At 55.6% G+C, this 18,100-nt stretch overlaps 4 protein-coding genes and 1 long non-coding RNA gene across 13 annotated transcripts; 1 reads left to right on the top strand and 4 right to left on the bottom strand.

The window, feature by feature from the left end:
* Positions 1-529: 529 nt before the first annotated feature.
* On the bottom strand, positions 530-1,666 carry MBLAC1 (metallo-beta-lactamase domain containing 1). Its single transcript, XM_086374126.1, has one exon. The coding sequence runs from the start codon at positions 1,664-1,666 to the stop codon at positions 875-877; it is 792 nt and encodes a 263-aa protein (XP_086230252.1). The 3' UTR covers positions 530-874.
* Positions 530-6,654, bottom strand: CNPY4 (canopy FGF signaling regulator 4). 2 transcript variants are annotated; one of them, XM_086374130.1, is made up of 6 exons: positions 6,395-6,654; positions 4,339-4,465; positions 4,144-4,240; positions 3,785-3,907; positions 3,175-3,292; positions 530-3,082 (listed from the first exon to the last, which is right to left on the bottom strand). In XM_086374130.1, the coding sequence occupies exons 1-6, from the start codon at positions 6,507-6,509 to the stop codon at positions 2,943-2,945; spliced, it is 720 nt and encodes a 239-aa protein (XP_086230256.1). In that variant the 5' UTR covers positions 6,510-6,654; the 3' UTR covers positions 530-2,942. The 2 variants fall into 2 exon arrangements, with proteins under 2 accessions (XP_086230256.1, XP_086230257.1); XM_086374131.1 differs by lacking the exons at positions 4,144-4,240; positions 4,339-4,465.
* Positions 6,178-14,227, top strand: TAF6 (TATA-box binding protein associated factor 6). 7 transcript variants are annotated; one of them, XM_086374021.1, is made up of 15 exons: positions 6,178-6,337; positions 9,541-9,756; positions 9,854-9,940; positions 10,061-10,214; positions 10,406-10,462; positions 10,537-10,656; positions 10,875-11,020; positions 11,104-11,181; positions 11,288-11,389; positions 11,472-11,654; positions 12,138-12,212; positions 12,340-12,465; positions 12,982-13,155; positions 13,381-13,578; positions 13,693-14,227. In XM_086374021.1, the coding sequence occupies exons 2-15, from the start codon at positions 9,601-9,603 to the stop codon at positions 14,071-14,073; spliced, it is 2,037 nt and encodes a 678-aa protein (XP_086230147.1). In that variant the 5' UTR covers positions 6,178-6,337; positions 9,541-9,600; the 3' UTR covers positions 14,074-14,227. The 7 variants fall into 7 exon arrangements, with proteins under 7 accessions (XP_086230147.1, XP_086230144.1, XP_086230141.1 ...); XM_086374018.1 differs by lacking the exon at positions 6,178-6,337 and adding an exon at positions 6,902-6,927; XM_086374015.1 differs by lacking the exon at positions 6,178-6,337 and adding an exon at positions 6,902-6,948.
* Positions 6,756-10,134, bottom strand: LOC147344848 (uncharacterized). Its single transcript, XR_015154343.1, has 2 exons — positions 9,898-10,134; positions 6,756-7,416 (listed from the first exon to the last, which is right to left on the bottom strand). It is a non-coding gene; the product is annotated as an uncharacterized LOC147344848 (long non-coding RNA).
* AP4M1 (adaptor related protein complex 4 subunit mu 1) lies at positions 14,200-18,089 on the bottom strand. Of its 2 annotated transcripts, none has more exons than XR_015154328.1 (15): positions 17,946-18,089; positions 17,755-17,843; positions 17,261-17,367; positions 17,077-17,173; positions 16,867-16,977; positions 16,699-16,779; positions 16,415-16,477; positions 16,268-16,334; positions 16,112-16,165; positions 15,868-15,969; positions 15,667-15,761; positions 15,309-15,353; positions 15,036-15,086; positions 14,802-14,913; positions 14,200-14,634 (listed from the first exon to the last, which is right to left on the bottom strand). XR_015154328.1 is itself a non-coding variant. In XM_086374091.1 (15 exons), the coding sequence occupies exons 1-15, from the start codon at positions 18,001-18,003 to the stop codon at positions 14,413-14,415; spliced, it is 1,359 nt and encodes a 452-aa protein (XP_086230217.1). In that variant the 5' UTR covers positions 18,004-18,089; the 3' UTR covers positions 14,200-14,412. The 2 variants fall into 2 exon arrangements, 1 of the variants encoding a protein (XP_086230217.1); XM_086374091.1 differs by having other exon boundaries at positions 15,863-15,969.
* Between the last annotated feature and the right edge of the window lie 11 nt (positions 18,090-18,100).

Here is an 18,100-nt window from a genome sequence, read left to right as displayed (position 1 = left end):
GCTTACTACTATTGTTGTTTACCTGTCTCCTTGAGTTTGTCTAATTGCTCACTGCTGTACCCCCGAGAGCTTGAGCCATGCTTGAGATACTGCAGGTATGTTAACAAGCATTCGTTGAACAAATGAATGACAACTTAAAGTCACAGGACTCCAATGATCCCTCTCTGCCCTGCACCTTCTCACAGCAAACTGCCTCCTCTGAGAAACAGGCAATGTATTGCAAAAGTGTCCCCTTGTTGCAGTTGTTGGATTGTATCTGCATAATAATCACTATGGATGCTTCACTTTTACGTTATGTGTGCATGCTCAGTTGTGTCCAACTTGTTGAGCCCCATGGACTGTAGCCTGCCAGTCTGCTGTCCACGGAATTTTCCAGGCAAGAATACTGGAGTGGGCTGCCATTTCCTACTCCAGGGCATCCTTCTGACCCAGGGATCCAATCCAAGTCTCCTGCATCCCCTGCACTGGCAGGCAGATTCTTTACCACTGCACCACCTGAGGCACTCACATTTACACTAGGGCAGTACGATTTTCTTTCCTTTAAAAAAACTTTTAATTGGAATATATTTGAAGGGCAGTATGGTTTTCAATGCAGTTTCTACCTTTATTTTGGAAGACTCCCAGAAACATTCTATTTTACTAATGATGGCTGAGAGATGACACAGAGCTGAGTCCTTGGTCCTAGTTTGGTCAGAGACACAATGATACTGGTGACAGCTGTGGCAAAAGCACTCTGTCCTCACTGGAAAACTGGCCTCCTGGAAGAGACTACCCATGACTACTATGACACGTCATCTTGTCTCTTGGACGTTCAGTTCCTCCGTTGGGGGGTGGGAAATGGGATCACTGCAAAGGATCCAGTCAAGACTGGGTTTTATCCGTGCACCGTGGGCTCCTCTCCGTCACGAGATCTGGCTGGCTCTGTCTCTGGCGCCGAGGCTTCCCTTATCACCCTAAAGGGGGCTCCGTGACCAGGCACGACCACGTCGGCAGTGCCCAGGACCCGCTTTCGGCTGTGCTTCTGGGCCACTGGGTCTTCGCTCAGCGCCTGCCACGAGCCCTCGTCCCCATCACGTTCAAACACATCGCCCACTACCATGACGGTTCCCAGGGCCGTGCCAGCCACCAGCACGCTCACGTCCCGCTGGCCACCGTGGCCGGGTGTGGCCCACACCTCGAGTCCCGGCCCCAACCGCAAAGGCCGCTCCTCACCCAGTCCGTGGGGGAGGTAACGGCCCCCAGGGAGGCAAAAGTCGTGCGAGACCAGCAGGGCCGCCCCGGGGAACAGCCCCAGGTTCCCGATGTGGTCCGAATGTCCGTGGGTCCCCACCACCAGAGTCACGTCTCCGGGAGCCACGCCCTGCCCCGCCAGGGCCCCCAGGAGCGCCTCGCGAGCCCAGGGGCCCGCGGTGTCCACGAGGATGGGGCCCCGGGCCGCCTCCTCTAGGGCGGTCTTCGCCTCGTAAGGCTGGGGCTCTCGGTGGCTGGAGGCCGGGCCCCAGGCCCGGGGCAGGACAAGGGTCACGGAGCCGTCGGCTCGCACAGCGTCGCCGACCCCCTCGGGCTCCGCGTAGCCTTGCAGCAGAACCACCACAGAGTAGGGGTCGCCGGGCACCAGCAGAGGGGTCTTCCCGGGCAGCGGCTCGGTGCGCACTAGACCGCTCATGGCCTGAGAGGGATCAGCTGAGAAGGGGGCTGTGGGTGACTGTCCGCTCCCTTCAGGTTCCCACACTCGCCCGGCCTCCGCCGAATGGTACCTTCCAAATCTCAGCTCCTACCCTCCTCACACGCTTAAATTGGCATCGCCCAATTGAACTTCGGCGCGAATCCGCCAGTCCCTCAGCGACTTCGGCCACCGCCCCGCTCGCGTGTGAGGTTCTCAACCGCAACCCCGGGGATGTCGTAGTTATTTCCTTTTCTCTAACCTGAGCCGCTCTCCACCTTGGACCTAGCTTTAGCGCCTCTCTCAGGATTTGCCTCACTTCGAGGAAAGAAGTGACAGTGGAAAAGCGAGAGGGAGTTTGTCTTTTGCGAGCTCCCGTAACCCAAACATGGCGGCCCGGGCGGTGCCGCGCACGGAATTTTATCCGGCGCGCTTTCGGGCATGCGCAGACCGGGGCTACACAGACGCCAGCCTGAAACCGGTCTCAGCCCGCCGATCCCTGCCAACCTCCTAGGCTGCAAAATTACAAAGCACCATTAACTTCTGACAGGCCGGCGGCAGATGGCCCTCCTCACCGGACGCTGCTGTTTATTGGGCAGCTATGATGCGTGCCCGGCAGTTGTTTGGAATTTGGGATCCAACTGATATTAAAAAAAAAAAAGTTTACTAGCGTTATAGAAAATTTGGCACCTTTGATGTTACATGGTCGTCTCTCGGTGAAATTACTACGAAGTAAACCAAAGTGTCTACCCCATCTAACCTCATCTAACTTGTCAGTATCGCCCTGTCCCCATCCAGTGTCCCCTTCCCGTTCACAGATTGTTGGCATGTAGCCTCCTAGATGCCAGCAGTGTGTACAGGTTGTTCAGAATGTCCATTCTGACTTCTCTTTTAAGAATCTAAAAACAGACCTTCGAGGGGCAAAGTGACTTTGCCAAGGTCCACTGCTCCTATGCCCAACTGACCTCTGGGTCCTGTGGAGGAATAGTGGAGATATTCAAATAACTCAATACTGTCACCACACACACCTGAGAAGGGGCTGAATGGCATTTAGAGGATTCATCTGCTGAGGCCGGGCTTCTATCTACTGCTTCCACCTTTCTCTCCCTAGCCAGGCCATGCTACACCACCAGGATCCTGCCTGAGACCAGATGGGAGAGAAGAGCTACAAGCTGTAGGGTGGGGTCACTCACACATACACACACTCTTAAAGCTGTGGGGCAAGGAGAGCTCAGACTCTCCATGACCCCTGTCCCTCCTGGGGGCTCAAAGGCAAGGGTCAAAGATCCTCTGGGTCATGCTGGGAGTGGACCGGTGTGTTAGTCATCTCCTCCTCCTCCTGATCTTGCTCCTCCTCTTCAGTCTTCTCTTGCCCATCTGTGATCTTCTCCTTTCCAGTCCAAGTTTCCTGTAGACACGCTAGGTTGGGTAATAGAAAATAATTTAGATATTAGTCCTGGGGGGCAGAGAGGTTGTAGCCTGGCAAGAAAGGGGCCAGCTCCCACGCTTACCAGTTTCAGAAGCTGGAAGCACATGACCTTCACAGAGAAAATGCTGTAGGGGCTGTTCCTGATGGTGGAAGTACCAATCTCCCACGACGTCTTCAAACTCCTCCAGCATGGTCTCACACTGGTCAAGTGGAAGGGTCAGAAGGGTTTCTACTCTGCTGTTCTGTGCACACCCTCCTCCCTGCTCTTCATTCCCGGTCTCCACTTTGGAGAGGCAGGGAGCCAGGCAGTTAAACTTGGGTTATTAGATTTGTGGTCCTTTTTCATCCAATAGACATTTATTGGCACCTACCCTGCCAAGTTATTAAACTCCGAGTCTCAGTTCCTTGCCTGTAAAATGGGAAGTGGTAATAGTATCTACCACATCAAATTGTTGTGAGAGTAAAATGAGGCAGCAGCTGGAAAGTATGTGGCCCCAAACCAGGCACACAGTGGGTACTCAATAAATGGCAGTATATATTCTTAGCCTCCATTATTACTTCTTGATATGCTCCTGGGCCCATGTCAGTCAATGGCAGAGTCCCTGCTTTGCTCAAAGATGGACCTCCCTAGGATTGAGCTCCCCTCTCAGGTTCCCTTCTCACCTCCCTGGGCAATGTAGTATCCAGCCTACCTGCTTCTTGAGGAATGTGACCTCCACGCTGGGCTCGTCCCACAGCTCCAGAGGGATCCCCAGATCCACCTTCACCCCCTTCTGCACCAGGCCTTTCAGTGTCGCCATGGTCTGACTCTGCCCCTGAAAGATGGGAATTTGAGCTCAGTCCAGTCCCCTGCTCCACCTCCTCCCCTTTTTGCCAGATCCACTTTGTCATCTACTGGAGACTCTAGTGAGTGCCACAGGGATGAGGCGAGTCTACCATGGGCAGGGGACACTCCAGAGCTGGAAGAAGATGGGCAGACTTCGTGAGGACCTCAGGGGAGACAGGTTGTAGTTTCTGAAAGGTGGGATCCTGCCCTAGAGTAGAATCTGACCTTGGCGTATCTCAATGAGCCCTTGCGCTCAGCGTGAACGCTGTAATCCAGGATCCGCTCACACAAATTCTCCAAGGCCTCTTCCAGCCTTGTCTCTCTGTGGGAAGAGGGGAAACAAAGACTCCCTGGATGCTGTGGGTGCTCCCAGGGCTCTTCAGAGGACTGGAAGGTGGAGGGACATTGAGAAGGACTCACGAAACGCTGTAAGGGATGTGTCTCTTCCTCTTGCCTGTGTCCAGCACCTGCCCCAGCTCCAGCACCTCTCGAGATCGCCCAGTACGACTCAGCTCTTCCTGTAGCTCCAGGCTCAGGAGTTTACATACTAGATGTCCAAGGGGATGTGAAAAATAAACAAACATACCAGCACCTCATTCTGTAGATGGCAGCAGAGCTACAGTGGTTATGGGTGCAGGCCCTGGGGCCAGACTGGCAAGGCTGGAATCCTGACTCAGCCACATAGTAGCTGGGTGACAATCCTGCTGGGTCTTTGTTTCTTCACCTCTAAAACGAAGTGCCTCCATCACAGGGCTGTGGTGAGGATTAAATCAATCTATGTAAAGCCCCTAGAATAGTGCCTGGAAGGTGGTGAACACTGCATAAGTGTTTGCTGTTTCCTGCCGTTATTTATTGAGCTCCTTCTGGATACACAATAGCAATACAGAGAGCAATAGACCTGTGATCCCTATCCACAGGACACTGCCAGTGTCACTGGGGGCAGATAAAAAGACGATGACAGTATTTTGTAATGGACCCTACACTGGGGCGGGGAGGGGATGGAGATAAAACCAAGAGACTTAATCTCACTAGGAAATGCAAAATTCCTTCAACGGTCATTCATTGACTTTCTACTAGCCTGTGATTTCCTCAAGGATGACTATTATGTCTCTTCCACCACTGTCTTCCCAGTACCGGTGGGTCCCAAGAAAAGGAGTGGCCTATACAGAAGTGCCAAGCAAACTCACCACAGGGGCAAGTAACAAAAGTATCTCACATATGCCTATGGCACTATGCTAGGACCAGGGAGACATAGGTACTCTCCTTCCCTCCATTGCAGTGAGAGGTGACAGATAAGGAAGGAGGCTTCCAAAGGTGGTGACATTTAAACTGGATGTTGAAGAACCAAGTACAGAAGAGTGAGGATCATTCCAGGCAAAGGACAAAAACAAAGTGCAATGGCACAGAGGAGCAAGAGGACCAGGCAGTTTCAGTGACCACTGACAAGTTCAGTGTGGCTGAAGCATGGGCACTTTGGGGATGGGAGGTAGGATATGGAAATGTAAGAAAGATGAAGGCTTGTAACAAAGAAAGAGACTTGAATGATGTGCCAAAAACGTTGAGTCTAATCACAGTAAGAGGCCTGAAGAGGTGTTAAAGCAAGGAGGGACTCTACTGAGCCTGTGTTTAGAAAGACTGACAGGTGTAGCGGGTTAAGAGTGAGAACACAAAGGAAAGGAGCGGTTAGGACCATGTCATGAAGAACACTGATACTGAAATGCAGGGTGGAGTAAGGCAAAGGGGAATAGAATCCAGGAAGAAATTAAAGCCAGGAAGGCAACAAACTAGGGAACCAGGGCGTTCGATGGCTCAGCTCTGAGGTGCCCCCTCCCAGCTGGTCCCACAGATGCAGCTACAGAAGATGCTGCTCGATGAAAAACCCACACAGTACACACCCTCTGCAAAGCCTCACAGTTATGGGGAATCTCTCCCAGTTGTTTGGCCACCTCTCTCTTTTATGAGCTTCAAAGCCTGATTTATTCACTCTCAAATTCCCGCAGGAGGGCGTAGGGCCTATAATTTGGGAGCGTCTCTGCTGGGGTGGAGCAGAGGATGTCTACGAGGTAATGAGCCTGACAGCCCACTCCTACAGGCTCTTCAGATTTAGCTCTGGTCCTTTGGGGGAAACACACACGCACACACACAGAGAAGATGCTGATTGGAGTGGGCGATCGGGCCGATAGTCTCTGAACTACAACTCCCAGAAGCCACTGGGGCCCAAACCAGCAAGAAAAAGCAGGCTCCCATTCTGGATGTCTCATGGGAATTGGAGTGCCATAGTTTGCGGGTAGCGCTAATACGTTCCCTCTGTTGGCCCCATTCGAATTCCACCAGGCTCCATCAGAACCTCCCTCAGGTCCTCAAGGAGGTCGAGTGACCCACCCATCACGTTCCATTTGGTCTGGCCCAGACGAAGGAGGTAGGGCAGAAGGCTGCGAATAGGGGCTACTCCATAGGGGCTACTCCCTTTAGATACCTTCGCATTTGCTGGGCAAGCGTTCTGTGTCATCCTCCTCCTCCTTCGGCGTCCCAGCCCAAGCACCGTACACAGTCAAAATGAAAAGCAACGTTCCCAACCGCACAGGTCCCATGACCAAGTGCCGTCCACAGCTAACCACCCCTCGCTTTCAAACCAACTTCGAGCAGGCAGCGGGCCCTTTAAATCGCCAGGCGGTCGGCGGCAACTTTAATCCAGCCTGGCATGGGAGGCGCACGCGCAGTGCCGCCTCGAAAGAGGGCGGGGCCTCGCTGCGCTCTGGGCTTCCCCACCTGGTTTTGTGGCGCCTCCCGAAGGTCCTGGCCGCCGGATAGTGAAAGAATAAACTGAAGTAATTACAGCGAGAGAGTGTGCTCCTTACACGCAGGCATAGAGACACCATTTTTATATCATTTCAGACTCTGAGACTAGGGAGCTCATTCTGGCTCAGGGAAGGGGCAAGGGACCCGCTCTCGGTCTCTGCCAGGACCTGCTCCCGGAGGGGGCGGGGCCAATATGGCGCCGAGCGCCGGGTGAGCGGCGCTTTGGCGGCGGTGAGAGGCTTTTCCTGCGCTGGGCGTTCGGCTGGCGGGGGCGGGTCTGAGTGGTACCCGGGACTAGACTCTTTGAAGGGCCCTTGTGGGGACCCAGAGGAGGACGGTTGGTTGAGTGTCCGTGTGCGTGGGGCCTCTGTGTGTTTGCACTGGAGGGATGTTGGGGGATGAGGTGGGCTCTCTACGCTTTCTTTCGCGCTGTACCCATTGCCTGGAGAACCTTCGACCCGCTTCTCTGCTGGGGAATGCTACACGGATCTAGATCAAGTTAGTCTCCTGTGACGCCTCCTTGCCCCTTCCACTGACCTGAGGTTTCCTGAGGCCGTGGCGTGTTTTGTGAGCCTTTACACTGGCAGAGGGTACCGCGCGGGCTATCGAAAAATTAGGAGCTCGCCAGGGAACTGGGACACGACCGCCTCCTCTTTACTCGGCTCCAGGTCCAGAGTATGTGTTGAATAAATGTGTCCTCTGCAGATAAGATTTATATAAGTGGGGGAGGAGACCTGGGATAGGTTGGGAAGAACGAAATTGTTTTTCCCTCCCCTCTTCTCGCCCCTCCATCAGGCCCACACCTGCCCCTCACCACCTTGCAGTCGGTCCTAAACACTTTTGACATTAGACTTCCTAATGCCAGGTTCAAGTGAGCCACTTTCCTTTTGGCCACAAAGTAGATTCCAAGCTTGGGCTTATGTCTTGTTCGATAATAATGGTACCGAGTCCTCAGTGAGTTCCTAATCTCTAAGCCTTACAACTCACTCATATATTCAGCAGGTATTTGTTGAGTGTCTGTCTGGGGACTCTGCATACATCAGTCAACATAACAAAGCTCTCTGTCCACACAGAGAAGGGAAGGGGCGATGTGGTGAGAAGCATAAGAAGTAATACAGTGTGTATCAGCAGATGTTAAAGTCCATGGGAATTAAAAAAAGAGGGGGGTGGGGTGCAGTATTAAACAGGGTGATGGGAATTGGCAGCCTGGGGACATCTAGGGAAGGGCATTCCAGGCAGAGGGAACAGAGCAAGACCACAAAGCAAGAACATGCTTGGCATCTTGGAACAGCAAGGAGGACCATGGGGCTGGATCATAGTGGAAGAAGAAAGGAAAGGTCAGAGACTTGGTGGGGAGAGAGCAAATCATAAAGGACCCCGTAGACCAAAATAAGGATTTTGTATTTACGCTGTGGCACACTGCGAGCCAATACAGGGTTTTGAGCAGAGAAATGACCCAATCTGATTTATATTTTGACAGAATCATTCTGGCTGCTATGTTGGGAATAGACGTAGGGAGCAAGGATGGAAGCAGGAAGACCCTGTCAGGAGGCTCTTAAGGTTCCCGGGGGATGGATAATAGTGAGCTGGCCACGCAGTGGGAGCAGAGGGATCAAGTCGGATCACCTGATGGGTTTGCGGTGAGGGCTCACATGATGAATGAGCATCTGGATTAATGGCGTTGCTATGAAGATGAGGAAAGCTGAAGCTGGAGCAGGTGGGGAGAGGGATGTCAGGAGTTGAGTTCAGAAGAAATTTTAAGTAGCCAGTTAAATATACAACTCTGGAGTTGGGAAGAAAGCTCTGGGTGGGGGATATAAATTTACCATCCTTAGTCTGTATGCAATACTGAAAGCTGTGAGAATGGTTGAGGTCATCAAGGGAATATGTATACCTCATAGCTATACGAGGACCAAATGAGGGCATTCCAGTATCAGGCAGATGAGAAGAGGAAGAACCAGCAAAGGCAATGTAAAGAGGGGCCAGTGAAGTAGGAGGAAAACCAAGAGCAGGAGTCAAAATCCTAACTGGGGTAGGTTCAAGAGAAGGAGAGGAGTTGGGGAGGGGCGTGATGAGAACCTCTATAGTAACAGGTAAGAAGACAGAGCACGTGGGTGCCAGTGATGCTCAGCGGGTGGACATAGCAATGGGAGCCTGGGGAAGTCTCTTCTGATGGCCAAAAGTCAGGGAGGAGAAGAGATGACAGGTGAGATGGAACCTGAGTCCATTGAGCTCTGTGACCATCAGAGCAGCATCAAGAACCCATCTGAAGTTTGTGGCCAGGAATTTAAAGTGCAAATTGGTCAACATGGCTGTGTATTTTCTCATCACATTCAATGGTAGGGGCACATAGGCTTAGACAGGGCAAGTTGTATTTAACCAATATTTTATATTTGTCAAGCATGAATAATGATGCAAGAAGGGACAAGAGACATAAAGGTAGGCATGTCAACCACCTGAGGGAAAAAAGACACTTTGCACATTTTACAGAGAAGAAACCCAAAGCCGGGAGCATTTAAGTAGCTTGCCTAGACAACACTGCTAGGTAGTCCTGGGGCTGGGATTTAAACTGAGAACTGAGATCGTTCTGCTGTACCTGACTTGTACTGTGCCTGGCACAGAACCAGAGCTCAATAAATTGCGTCCAGTTGGGTCCAAGTCCTACCTGCTGTTCAGCGAGTGCTGCTCGTGTGAGGATGGACAGAAGACGTCCCCCAGCTCCATCCCCCTCACGCTCCACTGTTCTCCCCTCGAGCGGCCTCCTGACTGGACAGCCCCTGTTCTTTAGGCCTCACTCTCGGGTTTCTTCTCACCCCCTGCCAGGGTCTCCATCTCTCTGCCCTGGGGCATCATCCTTCCGGGGAGGGGAGGAGGGGCTCCAGAATGGCTGAGGAGAAGAAGCTGAAGCTGAGCAACACCGTGCTGCCCTCGGAGTCCATGAAGGTGGTGGCCGAGTCCATGGGCATCGCTCAGATTCAGGAGGAGACCTGCCAGCTGCTGACGGATGAGGTCAGCTACCGCATCAAGGAGATCGCGCAGGTACCCTGGTCTTCCTGCACTGCACAGAGACTGCTGCCCAGGCCACCTTCTTCCCCAGGGTCTCTGGCTGATGTCTGTCCTCCCACCCCCCACCCAGGATGCCTTGAAGTTCATGCACATGGGGAAGCGGCAGAAACTCACCACCAGTGACATTGACTACGCACTGAAGCTAAAGAACGTCGAGGTGATGGGGACGCACAGGATGGAGGGGCAGGGTGTTGAGACCTCCCAGGCGCTGCATTGACCTCAGCCCAGCCAGCTCAGGCTCCCTTCTCATCCAGGGTCTCTCTCCCTCCTGTTGTAGCCACTGTATGGCTTCCACGCTCAGGAATTCATTCCTTTCCGTTTTGCCTCTGGTGGCGGCCGGGAGCTTTACTTCTACGAGGAGAAGGAGGTTGACCTGAGCGATATCATCAACACCCCTCTGCCCCGGGTGCCCCTGGACGTCTGCCTCAAAGGTTGGGGGAGGGGAGAACAAAGGGCAGGGAGGAGGGAAAGGGCCGTGTGTGGGTGTGAGGAAGGGCACTGGTGAAGGAGCCCTCCGTGTGAGACCCCTAATGGGGAACATGAAGGAAAACATCCGTTCGAGTGGAGTGACTTCCTGATGTCCCCGCCCGGTGGTTCACCTGGACACCTTTGTTCCTCGCAGCTCACTGGTTAAGCATCGAAGGCTGCCAGCCTGCAATTCCAGAGAACCCACCCCCAGGTAACCTCCACGCCCAACATCCACCCCTTTCCCTCCCCCCTCCACTTCTCCAGACTGCTTTCCTTTCTCGCCAGCTCCCAAGGAGCAGCAGAAGGCTGAGGCCACAGAACCCCTGAAGTCAGCCAAGCCAGGCCAGGAGGAAGACGGCCCCTTGAAAGGCAAAGGTCAGGGGGCTGCTCCAGCTGACGGCAAAGGTCAGTACAGCTGGGCCAGGCCTCTTGCCCAAAGCCAGATGGTCATGTGTGTGAGGTGGGTGAGGTCAGGGCAGAGGTTGTGAGCTCTGGCCAGTGAGCCCCAGAAACAGCTAAGAAGCCGGTCTCCGTAGGTGGGGGAGGTGAGGCTAGAGGTTTGCCTAGTGCCCAGGCCTCCTCAGGAGCTTTCCTGCCTAAACCTGGCTTCCTGATTCACACAGGGAAAGAGAAGAAGGCGCCACCCCTGCTGGAGGGGGCGCCTCTGCGACTGAAGCCCCGAAGCATCCACGAGTTGTCAGTGGAGCAGCAGCTATACTACAAGGAGATCACTGAGGCCTGTGTGGGCTCCTGCGAGGCCAAGAGAGCGGTGAGGCCCCACTACGTGTCCTGCCTTCGCCCCTCCTTGGCCCCGGGGTTCACCCCGCTTCACTCGTTCCCCTCCCCCCACAGGAGGCTCTGCAGAGCATTGCCACGGACCCCGGTCTCTACCAAATGCTGCCACGCTTCAGCACCTTCATCTCAGAGGGGGTGAGAGGCCACGGGAGGACGCAGTGGGGTTCCAGGGGTGGGCGGGCAGCAGAGGAGGCTCATGGAGGGTCCCTGCTGGCCCATCCCTGCTCCCTCCCCACCCCAGGTGCGTGTGAATGTGGTGCAGAACAACCTGGCCCTGCTCATCTACCTGATGCGCATGGTGAAGGCGCTGATGGACAACCCTACCCTGTACCTAGAGAAATATGTGAGTGGACCTGCTGGCCCGCCTCTTGTCCGGGCTCGGGGACCATCTGTCACAGCTGGCTGACGCGGGGCTTCTCCCCCAGGTGCACGAGTTGATCCCGGCTGTGATGACCTGCATCGTGAGCAGGCAGCTGTGCCTGCGGCCAGATGTGGACAATCACTGGGCGCTTCGGGACTTCGCCGCCCGCCTGGTGGCCCAGATCTGCAAGCACTTCAGCACAACCACGAACAACATCCAGTCCCGCATCACCAAGACCTTCACCAAGGTGAGCCCTTTCCATCACTGGCTGGGTTGTTATGGGAACAGTGAGCACCACGCCCACGCCAGTGTGGCTTCAGGAAGGGACACTGAAAGCCAGCGGCAGAGAGGTGCGGACTGGACTTGGACCAGATCCGCAGTGTCTTTTTTTCTAGTTGTGGGATTCCACTTTAAAGTTCAAAAACAAAAACTAATTGCTGTGGGACTTCCCTGGTGGCCCAGTGGTTAAGACTCCATGCTTCCAATGCAGAGGGCGAGGGTTCGATCCCTGGGCAGGGAACTAAGAGCCCACATGCTGCACAGTGCTGCCAGAGAATTAAAGCAAACTAATCTCTGAGGTCAGAATAGCAGCTACTTTGGGGAGGAGGGAGTGGTCGGAGAGCTGTTGTGTCTTAAATGACTTATAAGGAAGTGAGTATATGAGACTCAAGTCCTTACCAGTTAGCTTTTCACACCCCTTCATTTGGGTTTATTTTCCATCCCCTTACAGAGTTGGGTGGACGAGAAGACCCCGTGGACAACGCGCTACGGCTCCATCGCAGGCCTGGCAGAGCTGGGACACGATGTTAGGCCCTGGCAGGGGAGCCCTGGGGAGGGGAGGGATCGGGAGGTCAGAGTGGGCAACAGCCTCCCGACCTGGGAGACCCTGTGGTGACCCCCAGACCCCGGCTTCTCCCTTCCTTTACTAACAGGTGATTAAGACACTGATTCTGCCGCGGCTGCAGCAGGAAGGGGAGCGGATCCGCGGGGTTCTGGATGGCCCAGTGCTGAGCAACATTGACCGCATCGGGGCTGACCACGTGCAGAGCCTCCTCCTGGTGACAGAGCCCCACCCTCCTCCTTCTTCCCACTGATGCCCCCTCTTCCCCTGCCACACACACACACAGGACAGTCTTTAGCAAGCATAGAGCGTCTTCCATTCACTTATCCCCTCTTCGCCTCATGTGCAGAGCACACCTGAGTCCAGTACTGTTAATAGCTGGCACTGTGTAAGACCTGAGTAAGAAATAAGGAGTTTGAATTCAGCCTGTGACTTTCCAGCCTGACCTGCCCCTGATGCTTCTGCAAGGCACACGCCCTGTGGACTGGCTGGCCCTTAGATGTGACCACTGTAATCACTCAACGAGCTGTCCACTCAGCCAGCTGGTGCCTGTGTTCTCTACGAGGAAAAACCTCCGCATTCCTTACACACCGATAAGCCAGCGAGCACAGCCTGGCCTCCAGCAGGCATGCACTGAAACAATGGATGACCTCCTTTGTCACCCCTTCCCTGTCCGGATTCTCAGCGTCCCGGCCCTCCCTCCACCTGGTGGATCTTTGCCTTCTCTCTACAGAAACACTGTGCCCCTGTCCTGGCAAAGCTGCGCCCGCCGCCCGACAATCAGGATGCCTATCGGGCAGAATTTGGGTCCCTTGGGCCCCTCCTCTGCTCGCATGTGGTCAAGGCCCGGGCTCAGGCTGCACTGCAGGCTCAGCAGGTCAACAGGACCACCCTGACCATCACTCAGGTCAGTGCAGGCTCGGGGAGGAAGGGGGAGCAAGTGGAGAAGGAGGGGAGGGTGAAAGGAAGGAAAACTCGGGGGGTGGTTCCCATCCCAGTGGGGCTCACAGACACCACATGCTGGGGGGCGCACCCTGATTTCTGTGAAACATGGGGCCCCCTAAGTCAGCCATCTTGGGGGAGCTGGTGAACACAGATGGTGATGTTTTCTTCCTGCTGCTGCTTTCTACAGCCCCGGCCCACACTGACCCTGTCACAGGCCCCCCAGCCTGGCCCTCGGACCCCCGGCCTGCTGAAGGTCCCCGGCTCCATTGCATTGCCTGTCCAGACGCTTGTGTCTACGCGAGCTGCTGCCCCCCCACAGCCGTCCCCGCCGCCAACCAAGTTCATTGTCATGTCCTCGTCCTCCAGCGCCTCATCCACCCAGCAGGTACCCCGCGTGGGACTGGGGATACTGGGGCCCAGGTTGGAGCACGGGAGGCATCCCCCAGCCTGGGGTGTGGGGCGGGTGCAGGCCAGCGGCACTGCCTTCCTTCCGGCCCAGGTCCTGTCCCTCAGCACCTCAGCCCCGGGCTCCGGTTCCACCACAACCTCTCCCGTCACCACCACCGTCCCCAGCGTGCAGCCCATCGTCAAGCTGGTCTCCACCGCCACTACCGCGCCCCCCAGCACCGCCCCCGCTGGTCCTGGCAGTGTCCAGAAGTACATTGTGGTGTCTCTGCCGCCCACGGGGGAGGGCAAAGGAGGCCCCGCCTCCCATCCTTCTCCTGTCCCTACCCCAACCTCAGCCCCCTCCCCACTTGGGGGCAGCGCCCTCTGTGGGGGGAAACCGGAAGCTGGGGAGAGCCCCCCTCCTGCTCCAGGGACTCCAAAGGCTAATGGCTCGCAGCCCCCCGGGACCGGCTCCCCTCCTCCCGCACCCTGATGCTGACCTTCTCCCTGGATTCTCTCTCTCTCTCTCCCACACACACAGACACACACATGCTGGGTGGAAGAAGGTAGTAGCCAGCTTCCCCCCATGTGACTTTCTCTTTAGATATTGTACAGCCAGTTGCTCAGAATAAAAGTTTGATTTTTAAGTTGTGATCCACTTCAGTCCTCCCTGGGTCAGGTCCCACAGGAGAGTCTATCTTGTCGAGCTCCCTGGTCTCAAGGACTCAGGACTCTTCCAGCCCCAGCCCCAGGTCAGGACACTAGGAGAGAAAACTTCGTCCTTCTCCGATGCCCTGACCGCCACCTCTGCCTCCTGTGTCATTTGGGAGCCTCAGATCCGAATGACGTAGGCGTCGCTGTGGCTGAGGTGTCGCACCCACTTGTGGGGGTTGGCGTTGCCACAGGGTCTGAATGCCAGCCTGAGGAAGCGGACCTGGAGGCCGGAGCACGTGTGCCGGGGAAGTTCGAAGGAGAGGCTGGCGGGCCCCAGCCCCAGAGGAGCTGAGGCGGAAGGGCCTTGGCCAGGAGGCCCAGGGAGGCCTGGGACGTCCATCTGTGAGGGGGAGAGGCAGGGAACGGTGCTGAAGGCCCCTAGAGGAGGGCAGGCAAGAGAGCCAAGGGGCCAGGAAGCTGACCACACTGACCGCCTGCGTGAGGAGGCATGGGTCAGGGCTGGAGGTGGAGGCGGGGGCAGGGCCTTCGAGAATCAGCAGCTGGTACCTGGAAAAGGCCTGAAAGCTGAGAGCCTCCTTGCACTCGAGGCAGGTCCCAGCGAAGGGCTCCCTCCCCCAGTTCTGCCTTCTGCTCTGGGCTGCTCAGCTCCTGAGATAGGCTAGAGTTGGGAGAGGAAAGGGTTGGGCTCAGCCCCTGCCCCACAGCTCCCACCCCAGCGCTATCAGTTTTCCTGAGAAGCTAGTGCGACTGCCCACAGGCCCGTAGTGCACACATGCTTACCTGACCACCCCTCGAGGCAGGGGAAGATGCAGCCTGACGTTCAGAGCCTGGCTGCAAGGGAGAAGGGAGCAGTCAGTCCCAGGAAAGCCGCATCCCATCTTCATTAATGTCACCACTGGACTTGCGCACAAGCGCCCCCCACCCCCTTCCCAAACTCCAGGCTCTCCCCTGGATTCTGAGGCTGCCGGCCGCCCCTGGGGGTGGAAAGAGCAGCTATCTGGGCCTTGTCTCCTACCCTCCATAGCTGGACTAGGCTGGGCTCCCCCCACTCACCTCTTTGGGGGCAGGTCACAACGTAACTTCAAATAAACCTGGAGCCTGTGTGAGGGGGTACAAATACTGTTACTCAGGCCCTATCCCCAGGCAGGGCCCCCATGTGTGGCTGTGGCTTTTGCCCCAGGAAGGAAAGAGAAGAACTGAGATCCACCCAACTCTATGAGCCATTACACACACGGAGCTGGGTCCACCTGTGGGGGAGGGTGCCTATTCTAACTTGGAGCCAATGTCACCACCACCACCACACTCCAAAATCAACCTGGGAATTACATACATACATACATATGTACACACACGTACATACATACATCGGCTTGGGGTCCAGAGAAGTTCTAGAGAGGGGAAATGGTCTCACCTGCCTGAGCCTCGGTCCCACTGCACAGAGGGAAAGAGCCGGAAGGGGAGCGGGGAAGGGAGGTCATCTGAGAGTTGGTACCTCATCACAGTCAGCTGAGACCAGAGAGGAATGGAGGTGAGTTTGGTCTCCTTACACCTGAATGGCCTCCCTCCCCCTCAGTAGATGGAATGTGCTAGGCCAGCCCGGTCCTGACCTCACCCTGAGGGGGCTGCAGACGGAGGATCCGATGAGATTCAAACTCATCCAGGTACACTGAACTGTGAAAGGAGACCTCATCCACCCGAATTCCTGGCCCATAGCCTGGAAAGAGAGAAAGACCCCCTCTGCTGATCTGTGTTTTGGGAGGGGGTGGGGAGCCATGGTGGGGATCCATCTAACTAACCCAGATGAAACCTAGGACAGTGACCTCTACCTAGAAGAAAAAGATCCACTTTCTCCTCACCTCTCAGTTCGGACTTCCCCACACAAAACTCCTCAGTCAAGCCGATGCGCATCTCTGTCAGACAAAAAAATATCAGAAGAAGCCACCATACTACCATACCCGCCACCAAGGAGCCATTCCCACACCCCAACCCGGTCCAGCCCGCACGCTGCTCACCTGAGCCGCTAGGCAGAAAGCTCTTGAGCCGGATCTCTCCCTGCACGTCCACCTTGAGCAGCGAGCCCTGAGAGCAGCGGGAGGTCAATGCCCAGCAATTTCCAGGTGCCACCATCCTCAGCCGCAGGGCTGGGGGCCCAAACTTACGTTAGAGGCTATCAGTACGGATAATCTCTCGACCACGTCCAGAAACACTTCGTTCTTTTGGCTCTGAGGAGAGAGAGGGGGTCTGGTGGTTGGAGGTTGGTTGGTCTGTCTTCTAACGTGGACAGGCAGAAAGGACAGAACAGTGGAGGCTGGGGCCCCAGGATGGGGGCACAGGGCTAAGAAAAGGGATCCTCCATGTCTAGAGAAGGGGGAAAGATATGCCAGGATCTTGCACTCTGGGGACTCAAAAACCAGACGATGTGAACCCAATAGCCCTCCCTCACCTGGTCAGAGCGGCTGGACAGGACGGGCCGGCTGGCTGCACTGCTGGGGGCCACTTTGCTCTGTTGTGTCTCGGCCCCAAACTGAAAGCACCCAAATCAATCAATCCTCATGGCTGATGCTTCCCACTAACCCTCCTCAATCCTGGCCTCCTCTGTCCCCGGACTGACCAAGCCAACGCTGCTGAGATCAAAGAGGCTGAAGGGTTTGCTGACCACAGCCTCTGTCTGAATGAAGTTCCTCAGCACCTCCGTGGATGTGGTCTGTACGTAGCCATAGTCCTAGGGACAGAGGAAAGACGCTTTTTGGGTACTCGGTGGGGGAAGGGGTGAAAATGAATGCTGTATCTTCAGGGAACCGGGGACAGGGAGGCACCTCACCAGCACTTCATCCAGGAGTTCATAGACCAGAGCCACGTTGCGAGAGATGGTCGCCTCCCCTAGGGAGCCACAGTAATCACCCAGAAGAGTGGCCAACCTGCGAAAACCCGGACAGAGAGTGCACAACTCCTCCTCTCTGACTCCCTGACCCCTGCACCCGGGTGCCCAGCCCTGCCCTCCTCACCGGGAGAGCAGCTCCAGGAGACTGAAGGGAGAAATGTTTTCTGAAGTAGTGGCCACCAAGTAGAGACCGCTGTGTCTGATGTGAATAAAGTGACGATCATCGTGGTGCTGAGGCAGAGGCAAGGAGAAAAACGTTAGGAAGAGAGCTGCAGTGATTCCTGGCCATGAGACTGAGGCTAGTATCCTGATTTCCTTACTTACTAGCAGCGTGACTTTAGGCCACATATGAAACCTCCCCAAGGGGCCCAGCTTCCTAATGTGTAAATGAAGTTAGTAATAGTACCTACTCCAAAGTGGCTGAGGATTGAGACGTGTGAAGAGCTGTGCCTGGTGCGGTTAGCGATCAGTAAACCGCCATTAATATTACTTAGAGGAATGTACCCCCTTCCACCCCCCGTATGAGCTCTTAGAGAACGTCCCGGGAGGAGGTGCCTCCCAACCCCAGACCACCAACCGCAGACCCACCACCCCACCCCCACTCCCGCCAGTAGTTACCATGACAACCGGAGACTCGTCTCCAGGCAGTCCCGTCAGCTTCCGGTAGAAGAGCTCGGCCACATCCCGGCCGCCGCTGTCTCCGCGGACTGACCGAGTGGAAGGGAAGCTAAGGAGCTGGCGACACTCGCTGGCACTGGGGCCCTAGTCCCACTCAGCCCTTCTCCCCCCGCCCCGCTGGCCAAGGATACAATCCTTGTAGATGAGCGGGTCACCCTTGGAAGACAGAATGAAGAACTGGGAAATCATGGCCGTTCTGGAGAATAGACTAGGAGACAGCAAACGTTGGGCCTGCCCCGCCCTGCGGCCCCGGAACAAAAGGACGCGAGTAGACTGGCCCTTTAAG

Source organism: Bos grunniens, chromosome 25 (genome assembly GCF_055505025.1).
Source record: "Bos grunniens cultivar Pamir isolate PY7600 chromosome 25, Bosgru_T2T1.0, whole genome shotgun sequence".
Lineage (NCBI taxonomy): Eukaryota > Metazoa > Chordata > Mammalia > Artiodactyla > Bovidae > Bos > Bos grunniens.
Note: the sequence above shows the minus strand (reverse complement) of the source record. Positions and strands in the feature narration are given on the sequence as shown.